The 12,520-nt window shown below is 43.7% G+C and overlaps 1 protein-coding gene across 1 annotated transcript in view; it reads right to left on the reverse strand.

Annotated features, from left to right (window-relative positions):
• Positions 1-12,520, reverse strand: part of SLC66A3 (solute carrier family 66 member 3) — a 21,510-nt gene that overhangs the window by 5,933 nt on the left and 3,057 nt on the right. Inside the window, exons 2-4 of the mRNA XM_007935087.1 lie at positions 7,009-7,091; positions 6,862-6,931; positions 5,112-5,169 (exon numbers count right to left, since the gene is read on the reverse strand). Coding sequence (XP_007933278.1) covers positions 5,112-5,169; positions 6,862-6,931; positions 7,009-7,091 — 211 coding nt within the window. The remainder of the gene's footprint in view (positions 1-5,111; positions 5,170-6,861; positions 6,932-7,008; positions 7,092-12,520) is intronic.

Consider the following 12,520-nt stretch of genomic DNA (forward strand, 5'->3'; position numbering starts at 1 on the left):
AGTGCATGGAGGGAAGGACACAGGGAAGAGGTTAACTATGGGGAGGAAGTGGGAGGGGAGCTGTTGCATTGTGGGAAATTGCAGTCAATGTCATGAGATAAAGTGTATGTGAGCTGCTGTATGGAAAATGAATTTGCTCTGTAAACTTTCACCCAAATCACAATAAAAATTTAAAACAAAAACTGCTGCAAGTGCAGGTGAAAAAAAAGATCATATGGCTAGTAGGTATGTTATAGGCAGTCCCTGACCAGAGTCCACATTCTAAACCACTACCTTATGCTACCTAAGAAATAATTCAAGTACATGACAACTTTAGTTTAAAGGGATATAAAAATATCTATGTGGAATCTAATCCTCTTGAAAAGGAAATAATATTGCTATCATAAATAGGAAAAGACAATGTAATGAACTAGCCCTAATTGCAAATAAATGAGAGCCACTGAAGTACTGACACAAAACAGAAAATGTTCCCTGCCCTAAGGGAAAGAATAAAAGTTGTTTTAGTCTCCTACCATGTCAACATTTGAATATGCAAACCCTGTAGGGGTAAGATACCAAAGAGGCAGATGAGCTAGCAACTGAGGTGGCAGGCCCTCCCTTTCTCTGCCATGTGCTCAGCGCCTGCTTGGGACCATTCATAGACACAGCAGGAGATGCACAGTGAAATATGCTGGATAATAGTGGTGTGTAAAACTCATCTTTTTACACATTCCATAAACATTTACTAAGGTCCTGCAATGTTTCAGGTATTGTGCAAACTGCTAGGAATGCTATGGCATAAAAGAGAACCCTACTGCACTCTGAGCTTAGAGCCTAGTGGATATGCAGAAAGCAGCTGCTCAACAGTGTGGTGGGCTTTAATAGGTAGAGTGCAGGCCAGAGCTTAGAACAGGCACTCAATATTTTTTTCACTCTTTAGAGATGAGAGTGGAGAGGCAACCATAATGCAGTGGCAAATATTTTCCTGAAGAGACTAGGATTATAAAACCTCACTGTTCAGTGGCTAAATTACGGACTGCAGGTAATTTGAAGTTGAAAGTGAGAAAGAACTATTGCTATAGCCCCAAAAATCATCTATTCTCACTCTCAACTAAAATATAGAGATGGTTGGAGAGAGAGAGAGAAATAATTAATTATGTTTTAAAACTTAGGGAACTGGCAGACTCATAAATTCAAAGCAGCCAGCTGTGGCCCCTTAACTCTGGGAATTTTTGACTATTCTAATGAGGACATGGAATGAGGGGTATCATTGCTGATGTCAGATGGATCTTGGCTGAAAGCAGAGAGAAAACCAGAAAGATGTTTACCTGTGTTTTACTGACTATGCAGAGGCATTTAACTATGCACATATAACAAATTATGGATAAGACTGACAAGAAAAGGAATTCCAGAACACTTAATGTGCCCATGAGGAACCTGTACATAAATCAGGAGGCTGCCCTTCGAATAGAACAAGGGGACACTGCATGGTTTAAAATCAGGAAAGGTGTGCATCAGGGTTGTATCCTTTCACCATATTTATTCAATCTGTATGCTGAGCAAATAATTCAAGAAGCTGAACTATATAAAGAAGAATGTGGCATCAGGATTGGAGGAAGATTCATTAACAGTCTGTGATATGCTGATGACACAACCTTGCTTGCTGAAAGTGAAAAGGACTTAAAGCACTTACTGATGAAAATCACGGACTACAGTTTGCAGTGGTAGCTCTGGTAGTATATGGATTACACCTTAACAGAAAGAAAACAAAAATCCTCACAACTGGACCAATAAACAGCAACATGATAAATGGAGAAAAGATTGAAGTTGTCAAAGATTTCATTTTAACTGGATCCACAATCAACACCAATGGAAGCAGCAGTCAAGAAATCAGATGTATTGCACTAGGCAAATCTGCAAAAGATCTCTTTCAAGTGCTGAAGACAAAAGATGTCTCTTTGAAGACTAAGGTGCACCTAACCCAAGCCACGGTGTTTTCAGTTGCCTCATATACAAGTGAAAACTGGAAAGTGACTAAAGAACACCAAAGAAGAGTTGATGCCTTTGAATTGTGGTGCTGGCAAAGAATACTGAAAGTACTGTGGACTGCCAGAAGAACAAACAAATGTGTCCTGAAAGTGCAGCTGAAATGAGAATAGCCAGACTTTGTCTCACCTACCTGAGTCATGTTGTCAGAAGGTACCATTCCCTCAAGAAGAATTCATGCTTGGCAGAGTGGAGGGTCAGTGAAAAAGGGGAAGACCCTCAATGAGATGGACCGACACAGTGGCTGCAATGACGGGTTCAGGTGTAGCAAGAATTGTGAGGGTGGCAAACGACTGAGCAGTGTTTTGTTCTTTTGTACACAGGGTTGCTGTGAATCAGAGCTGACTCAACAGCACCTAACAACTACAACAAGTCCACATGATGAGGCACTTAGGTGCTTGGCTACCTTGAGATCTTCACAAATTAGCTGCAGCACTATACAGTGCCTTCCACTGTGAGCTGGGCCCAGCCCTGCCATGTAACAGTCTCTACATCAGCTGAATACCTACTGTAGCCACTGCATTGAGCACAGACTGAATTGAGGCCACAGTGAACGCTGGGAGACCAGCTGGGAGGCTACTGTAATAATCCAGGTTTGTAGCAGGTGGGTAAATACAGGAGAGTTGAGACATGCTCAGAGTCTGCACAGAACTTGCTGAAGGTTTGGTTGTGGGAAGTGAAAGAAAGAAGTCATCAAGAGTGACTCCCAATTCCAATGTCTTTGGCCTTAGCCACTGGAAGAATGGAGTTGCCAGTAACAGAATCAGATACAACTGCAGGAGGAGCAGGCTTGCTGGAAGAGGGGTAGGGCAGGAGAGCAGAAACTCCGTTTGAGATGTTGACTTTTCATACGGATGTGGCTGTGGAGTCAATGTGTGCTGGAGTCCTGGGGCCTTTAATGTTGAAGAAGTCAAGGAGAGGAGGAGGAACTAGAAAATATGACTGAGAAGGATCAAGTAGAAGGGACAACAGGCTATTGAGGTGTGCTGGAAGCCAAGTTATGAAAGTGTTCAGAGAACTTCATCTATGGTGTCAAATGCTACCGGAAAGTTAAGTAAGATAAGGAAAGAGAGTGGCCTGCTGGATTTAGCAACATGAATGAAGTCATTGATACCCTTGATAAGAGCAGTTTATTTCTTTCCTGTCTCCTCAAAGAATGAAAACTCCATGAGAGGAGGATTGTTTTGTTTCAGACTGGGTCCCTAGTTTTCTTGTTATGTTGATGAGGCAATACCAGTGTAAAGTGTGTACTAATTCTAGTAACTTCGGAGTTATAAAAAGAGATTAGACGAAGATGTAAAGCACAAATGGGAAAACAGATGCCATGTGAGGATGGGCAAGAATCAAGGAATACATGGGAAAGAATCGACATAGTCATAACCCTGATTTGGATTTTGTGCCTCCAGAAGTGTGAGAAAATAAATGTCTGTTCTTTAAAGCCACTGACTTGTGGTACTTGTGTTGTAGCAATACCAGCAAACTAAGATAAAAAAAAAACTAAACTCACTGATGTCAAGTCGATTTGACTCATAGCAACCCAACCCCTCCTTGAGTTTCTGAGGCCATATCTCTATGGAAGTAGATTGCCCAACCTTCCTTCAGAGGAGTGGCTGATGGGTTTGGACCACCAGCCTTCTGGTTAGCAGTCAGATGCCTTGGGCACACCACCACCGAAATTAAGATAGCACTCAATAAATATTTGTTGAATGAATCAATCCTTAATAATAATAGAATCTTAACATACTACATAAAAACATTGTTCTACATCCCACTTTGGTAAGTAGTGAGTAAGGTCTTGAAAGCTTGCAAATGAAAACTGTATAACATGGATAATTTGAAGGACACTGCTGAATGAAATAAGTCAATCACAGAAGGACAAATATAGTATTAGGTCATTATTGTAAAAAGTCAAGGAGAAGTTTATATATGGAAGGAAACATTCTTTGTTGGGAGGGGAGGGGATGGAACACTGCAAAAAAAAATGCATTGGCCTGTGTCAGTTTAGTTTTGTGTATTTCACTGTACATAAATTATATTTCAATAAAATATTAAAAAAAAACTTGCAAGTGGCCATCTAGATGCAATGCTGGGTCTCTCCTCATCCAGAGCAAAGAAGAATGAAGAAAACCAAAGATGCATGGAAAAAATTAGTCCAAGAAACTGGTAGACCATGCGATCCTCAGTCTATATGACCATGAGACCAGGAGAACTAGATGGTGTCTGGCTACCACTGTCAACCACTTGGAAAGGGATCAGTGCAGGAGATCCTGGAGTGGGATAACAATGTGGAACAAAACTCAAAATTAAATAAATAATAATAAAAAAAAAAAACAGTTTTGCTGGTGAGACCGCTCCCCTCCCCCCAGACTATAGCTCCTAATTACCCTTCAGGTCTGGAACTGAACTTACTCCTGTGGATTCCAGCCAAACAATAATAGACAGGCATACACTTCTAACCCACTATCAGAATCCAATTCTCACACTGGAAATTTTTGGCCCATAGCCAAGAAGGACAAATAATAAAGTGTTTTGGTGGCAAAGTCCAAAAATAATGAATATGTGACAATACGTAATTGTTAACCTAACAAGAAGCTTTTTAACTTATGCTCAGTTTTTCATTCTATAACTGTCAACTACCTCCCCAGCCTGGTTCTCTGTGACTCCAAGAGAAGGAAGTAAAAAAAAGTTTTGCCACACATTTCAATGAGAATAATGTCTTCTAATAAGAGTCCCTGAAGGGCACACGGTTAGCTCTTGCCTGCTAATGAAAAGGCTGGAGGCTCAGGCCCACCCAGTGATCACTAGGAAGAACGGTCTGGACATCTACTTGGGAAAAATAAGCCACTGAAAACCCTATGAAGCAGAGTTCTACTGTGACACACATGGGGTCACCATGAACTAGAACTGACAATTTTTTTATTTTAATGGCCTCTAATATTTAGATAGCACTGAGCATTCATCCCATTATCTCTTAGTACTGCTGAAAAATTTGCAGTTAAACATTTGACTTACACAGTTTTTTCTAGGTCACATGGCATGGAGAGGAATAAAAGGATAGACTGCTATTTCCCAGGGGAAGTACGTACCATGGCCAGATCTATGATCCACTTCTGCAGTGTGAGGATGAACCAAGAAGACAAAAATCTTATTAAGTGTTAAGGGAGATAATGGTGCGACTGCTGCCAGCTCCACCACCTGCCAAACCCCAGCCCAAAGTCTTCTCATCTCACGGAGACAAAAAATGACCACAGAAGACCACAGAGAATGTGTAATTTGGATTCTGCTAGAACATTTCTTATTGGGAAAAGACAAAAATGTTGGTTTCAAGTGAACATTTGCTTAGGGTCCAAAGGAACAGAAGCAGACTGTTGCTGCTGTTCCAAAAAAAACCAAACCCAGTGCTGTCAAGTCAGGTCTGACTCATAGCAACCCCTCCTTGGGTTTCCGAGGCGATATCACTACAGAAGTAGATTGCCCAACCTTCCTTCCAGGGAGTGGCTGGTGGGTTTGAACCACCAGCCTTCTGGTTTGCAGTCAAGTACCTTAGGCACTATGCTACCAGAGCTCCCGTTGTTGTTCGGTGCCCGCAAGCTGGTTCTGACTCGTAGCAACATAATACAACAGAATGAAACACTGCCTGGTCCTGCACCATCCTTACAATCCTTGGTATGCTTGAGCCCATCACTGCAGCCACTGTGTCAATCTACCTTGTTGAGGGTCTCTCCTTTTTCGCTGACCCTCAACTTTACCAAGCATGCTATCCTCCTCCAGGGACTAGTCCCTTCTAGAAGCAGATTATAAAAGAAAAATACAAATAAACCTGTGTTCATGGACTGTTCCCTAGTGTTGAGAACATTCCAAACTGCTTCAACTGCCCACTTAATTCCTGCCCATGCAAACATTTCCAATTTAATGTCCAAAGTTAAGCACTTCAAAGAGAGGTCCAACATTATGGAATACGAATATTCTGAAAAATTGATTAAAGTGAAATTCTGTTTACTGACTTCTCCTCTTCCCTATTAACTCCATTGTGAAAATGATCCAGCTGAGGTGAGCAGTGGTGGAGATGGGAGGAGCCACATTTCACTTTCATTCTGGAATTTTCAACCTCTGACTAGACTCCCACTGGCATGTCGATTCTGACTCACAGCAACTCTATAGGACAAAGTAAAACTGCCCCACAGGGTTTCCAATGTCTTAACTAGAGCACAATTTTCACTTCTGAATAAGCCATCATGAATGAACCCAGACCCACTAACAAGGAGTAAGCCGGCTAGTTCACCAGGTGGGCTAGCAGCATTGTTTTAAATCATCAGTTGTCAGATCCTGCCATTATTATTATATCAAGTATTTTGGGGACATTTGGAGCAAAGATAAAAATGTCAGAAATAAAGAAAGTTGGACATTGTTGTTTTTAGTAGAGGGTGCATACTTAAAACAGGTTCATCAGTGAGTTAGATACTAAGCCTACATTCACTTGGCCTGTTAGCAAATTCTAGTTCTGGTGAAGACTCCAGGACACTCCACCCCCACTCCCCCATCTCAGGAGAAAAGGCCCGTGCTTCCTGCCTTTCCAACTCCCACCTTACAGGAAGAGGAACAAACTGGTCTCAAGGTCCTGGGGGGGGGGGAGTTGCCAGGCAGAAATTGTACTAAGAGCATCTGGGGTCTATATGGGTATATCTGCTTACATAGTGTCTTGCATTTGGGCTTCTTTTTGTTTGTTTGTTTGTTTAACCAAAAGATACACATCTAAAGGATCCTGCTTAGTAATGATCCTGTTAGTAAATAACACATTCTGATCACATTTCTGATTCTCAGATCTTAAAAGGATACACAGCGATGAATGGTGTGGCCTGTTTCACATTCCCATTAAAATGAAAGACACAGAGTAGGAGGATGATATCTGCAAAAGAAAGTTTCTGTGTCAGAGGGAAGAAGGGAGACATGGGGCAGGCATGCTGGAGTCGAAGGGACGATTACCTTGTGCTATGAGAATGGGGTATTCCAGGTAGGTTAGCAGTGGGTAACCATAGTAATGCTGGTACCTGAGGAACACCAGGAACCTGGGGAAGAGGAAGGAACACATTAACACACACTGATCCAATACACAGCAGTTAAGGCCTGGCCAGGTACCCAAGAATACAGGTCTATTTACATAATCCTAGCAGTGGCGGTGTAGGAGCCTAGAAGTATTAAAGAAGAAGTTTTAGATTTAAAAAGATAGATTGTTAATTTAATAATCTCCAGGAGTTTGAGTATCTAGCACCTGTTGAGCACTGTGCAAGGAGTGTAATATACATGATCTCCATCATCAAATCACTAGAAAAGGACATGCTGTTGGGGGCCAACAAAAACAAGGGAAACCCTCCATGAGATGGACTGACATAACAGTCAACAATGGGCTCAATATACAACAATCCTGAAGATGACACAAGACCGGGCAATGTTCTTATTCTGTTATATGTGAGGTTGCCACACATTGGCGCCAACTCAATGGCAACTAATAATAATATGGTATCATCAACTCCCTTAATATAATCATTTACAAATGGTTTTTACAGAGGTCAAATCTTGTGATGGGGATTATAGGCGCCATGGCTTCTGGACTCAGATTTGTCTATCTCCAAAGCTGAGGCCCTGCCCTGGGCTATTGTCTCTCAGAAAGATGGACAGACTGCCTGGTCATCCTGAGCAGCTGCAGAAGCCAAGAGACATCCTAGGAGGGCTAGGAATCATGGCTGAACACCTCTGATGAGGTGGGGAGGCATGAGAGGTAGAGGAGGCCCTGAAGACTCCAGGATCCACACATCTCAAGAGAAAAGGCATAAGCTTCCCGCCCTCCCAACTCCCACTCTAGCCCAGTCACCTCCCTCCGAACCTGTGCCTAAATCCCCCTGCTGTACCTTGGAGTGTCTGTCTCTTCCTCTGCCCCAGCACCCCAGCTGTGTAAGTCCCTTACCCCGTGTGTTTGGGCCATGAGGGACAGGAAGGAAGGGCAGTCCCAGCCGTAGGACCTCAACCCACACTGGATGGGTTCCTTGCATCCTCTAAGGTAAATCTGAGCCCTTTGTCCATTAATTTAGACTTAGCCAGCTGTAATTTTCTAAGCGAGGAATTGTTAGTGGAAAACATGCTTAAACAAAGCAGACAACAGGCTGGGTGAGATTGTACTTCCATCGGATCATGTTTCTGACAGAGGTGTACAATTTTCGGCTTAGCTGGAGAAGGATTGGGTCACAGGCCAGGAGGCAAGGCTGGAGCATGGGGTGGAGTTCTGCTTCCAGTAGCTCCCTGAGCAGCATGAGCTTCTCCCAGACCTGTGCTCACACCCATTCCTTGGCCTCTCCAGGCCTCACCTGGCAGGTCCTCTTGCACTGACCAACAGCTCTTCCTAAGGATTTTTACCATGAGTTCAGCCGCAGAGAAACCCAACACTTCCCCCAAGGCCAGGCCAGCCAGGCTCTCTAGAGGTTGTGCAGTTGGCCATCTCCTCAGCTTCAAAGGACAAGCAAGTGTTTCTGCCCAGTTCCTGCCCTGCTGGAAAGCCTCTATTCCTGCCCTGCCTCCTGAGCAGCTCCTTTCTGTGGCTGCCAGTGAGAGTCCTGGAGGGCTGGGTGGGAGGGTGGGGAGAGCGCATCCCACTTACTTCTGCTGAGACAGCACTGGCTGAAAGGAGGAGTGGGAGGACTTTGAGAGATGCAAGAGGATGGGCCATGGAGCCTGCATCATGTGCCTTATAGTGGGCTGACGTGTAAAATTCAGGTCCACCCATAAGTCCAGAGTGTGACCTTATTTGGAACTTGGGTCTTTGCAGACATACATTTGACCCTTGAACAACATGGGTTTGAATTGTGGGAGATTGACTTATATGGGGATTTTTTTTCAAGATATGCATCTTAGAGAAACACAGAGCTAATAGACACTGCACCGGAGGAATTAACAGAAGATAATATGAGGGAGATGAGTGTTTCCAAACCATTGCCAGACAATGAGGAAGAAGATAGAGAAGTAGCAGTGCCAGAAAACAAATTGACATTAGACAATCTGGTAAAAGGGTTCCAATTATTCAAGACTGCTTTTGACTTCTTTTATGACATGGAGTCTTCTATGATATGGGCACTGAAACAATAGCTGGAAGAAGGAATGGTACCATATCGAAATATTTTTAGAGAAGTGAAAAAGCAAAAAATTCAGACAGAAATTATGATGTATTTCCATAAAGTTACACCAAGTGTGCCTGCCTCTCCTGCCTCCTAGTCTACCTCCTCCACCTCTTCCAGCTCTACCACCCCAAAGCAACACAACCAACCCTTCCTCTTCCTCCTCCTCAACCTACTCAATGTGAAGACAATGAGGATGAAGATTTTTATGATTACTTCCACTTAATGAATAGTAAATAATCATAATGCTGTATAGTTAATAAACTTATCTACTATGTATGTGCATGAGTGTCTTCATATGAAAATCTAGTAAGTGCATGGCAAGAACTGTCTTCACCAACTGTTCATGTTATTGATAAGGCTTGCAATCAATAGTAGACTATTAGTAGGTAAGTTTTTGGGTAATCAAAAGTTATATATGGGTTTTTGATTGCACATGGGTTAGTACCCCTAGCCCCTGCAGTGTACAAGGGTCAACCATAATTAGGTATGATCAGGTCATACTGGATCAGGATGGGGCCTAAATCCAGTGACTGGTGCCGTAAAGAGGAGATGACCACAAAGACACCCAGAGAAAGCGCCATATGAAGACAGAGGCAGGGACTGATACATCTATAAGCCAAGGCCTGCCAAGGACTGCTGGGAGACAAGATGCTGGGACAGAGGCATGGAATAGATTCTCCTTCAGACGTCCAGAAGAAAACAACCTTGCTGACACCTTGATTCAAACTTCTGACCTCTTGAATGATGACAGAATAAATTTCTATTGCTTTGTGCACATCCTGTAATAAAGCCAGAGACCTTCAGGACAGGAATGAACACCTTGGGAATGTCAGAGCTGTGATTATCTTTAGTCACCAATAGTAGTCTTCACATTTTACAAGCCACATGGAGAAACTGGGACCCAAAGAAGCCAAAGTTATCTAAGAACTTAGGGACAAATCAAGGACCATAGCCTAGAGCTCCTGACACCCAACCTGGGTGCATCCCATCACCCCCTCCAGGCTCTGTCTACTCGCAGGGGGGCCCTTGGAGGTCACCTGCTATACTTTTGGTGGAACCCAGACTTTCAGGGTAACTACCACTCACTCCTGGGGTTTATGCAGGTAGTAACTTAGAAGTGACCTGCACTAGTTGCCTAGGCTGATATAACAAAGGACCACAAACTCCATGGCTCAAAACAATGAAATATATCCTCTCACAGTTCTGGAGGCTAGAAGTGTAAAATCAATGTGTCAGCAGGCCTGTGCTCTCTCTGAAGGCTCTAGAGAAGATCCTTCTTAACCTTTTCCAGCTTCTGGTGGTTTCTGGAAATCTCTGACTCGAGATGCATCACTCCTCTGTGGTCACATGGCCACCTTCCCTCTCTGTCTCTTTTCCTCTCCTTATAAGATACCACTCAGATTGGATTAGGACCTAGTGTAACCTCCTGTTAAATGATAGTATCTTCAAAGACCCTATTTCCAAACAAGGGGATAGAACTTTAACATATATTTTTTGGGAACACAAGTTAACCCATAACTTGAATGGAACTTCAATTGAATACTTTCTCAAAGGAATCTTATCCAGAGGCCAATGCATTAAATAGCCTAAGTCCACTCACTCTGCTCAGGGAGGGGAAGAAGGTTTCACTCATTCAGTCTGCCCCACAAATGCACTGAGGTCCTGAGGCTCACATGTGGGGCAGGACTGAGGGGAAGTAATGGAGCTGCAGGAAGGGATAGCGAACCCACCATGGAATTCCTACTCCGACACCACTCCCAATCCACAGGCCTCTCCCTTGTCCACCCAGGAACCTGTCCAGGACATCGGACAAAATCCTGCTGGGTAAGAGTACGAAATGATAGCAGCTGACAGTTAGTGAACAAGAATCACTATCCTTTCTGCGGCCCTAAGCACGAAGTGGGCACTTGCTTCCTGATGCCACATACCCTGTCCCACATCCTCCCACACAGTGCCACTTTCTCATGCCTTCCTGGCCAATCCTTTTCCACAACATGGCCTACTTGAGCCATCTTCCTAAAACACACGTTTGCTCCTGCCTGGCAGGCTTAAGGCCTGCTGTGGATCTGGGATGGAGACCTAGAATATGAAGATCCTGAGTATAGCACAGTATTTAAGAACTCAGACTCTGGAGCTAGACTGCCTGGGTTCATAAACCCTGCTCCTCAGTTAGAGCTCATTAAGCTCTTGGTGCTTTGCTTTCCCATCTGTAAAATGGGAAGAACATGTGGCTAGTAAGCCTGCTCGTGGTGGGTGATTTGAAAGTGTTAGCTACTATCATCTCTTCAGCGGTTTTTTGTTTGTTTGAACACAAGCCTCAAGTCACACTGCTCCTAGTTCCAGCCTCCAGGTTTTTGCTTGGGCCTTTGCCTGAAATATCCTCTTCTCCATGTAGTTAGTCATCTCTAAGTCTTTGGTGAAGACTCAGCTCAGGGATCTCCCCTCCTTTGGTTCAGACCAGGGTCTTCCTGGGCCCTTCTATCAGGGAACTTCTCTTCCTCTCAGGTAACTTTCTCCCCTCTGGGTCAGGTGGTTTTGAAGGCAGAATGTGTCATCCCATGGATGTGAGAAAGAAGTAAGAAATAAGAATGGGCCTTTGCATTATTGTGAAAACTTCCAGACATACTCACAAAGCCAAGAAATAAGCATAGCAAACACTATCCCCAGTTTTAACAACTGACATTTCTGACATTTTCTTCATCTATTCCCTTTTCCTTTTCATAGCTGAAATATTTTAAAGCACATCCTGGACATGTCATTTCACCTGCCCACTCCAGGACACGTCCATAAAATGCAGCCATCTCCTTACCAATGGCACTGTCATACCAAACAACATTAAAAATCATTCTCTGGGATGATTAAGACACAGTCCATACTCAAATTTACCCAATTGTCTCTCAAACAAAATTTTTTTAGAGTTAGTTTGCTCAAATCAGGATCCAAAGAGGGTCATGTATTACATGTGTTACTACACTACTTCTGAGGAAATGGCATGCCCTTGGACACGTTGCTGTTGTTTGAGGGTTCTTTCTGCTCTAATTCTGGCTGCCCCACTTCAGTCTTGTCAGAGGTCTGCAGGCATGGCTCACTAGAGACAGGCCTGCACTGTGCCTACACCTTGCCCCCTATCTCCCCATAGCACCCAGTCCCAGCTACCCATCACCTGGGAAAGCTGAGGGAGAGGGAGGGTGGCAGGGTGCTGGCCAGTCCTTTTTTCCTGCCCACAACTATGTTGTTGTTGTTATTTGCCGTCGAGTCGGCCCCGACTCATAGCGACCCTTCCTTGGGTTTCCGAGGCAGTATCACTATGGAAGTAGGATTGCCCAACC

Source organism: Orycteropus afer, unplaced genomic scaffold (genome assembly GCF_000298275.1).
Source record: "Orycteropus afer afer isolate SDZICR_OR568_19922 unplaced genomic scaffold, OryAfe1.0 scaffold00025, whole genome shotgun sequence".
Taxonomy (NCBI): domain Eukaryota; kingdom Metazoa; phylum Chordata; class Mammalia; order Tubulidentata; family Orycteropodidae; genus Orycteropus; species Orycteropus afer.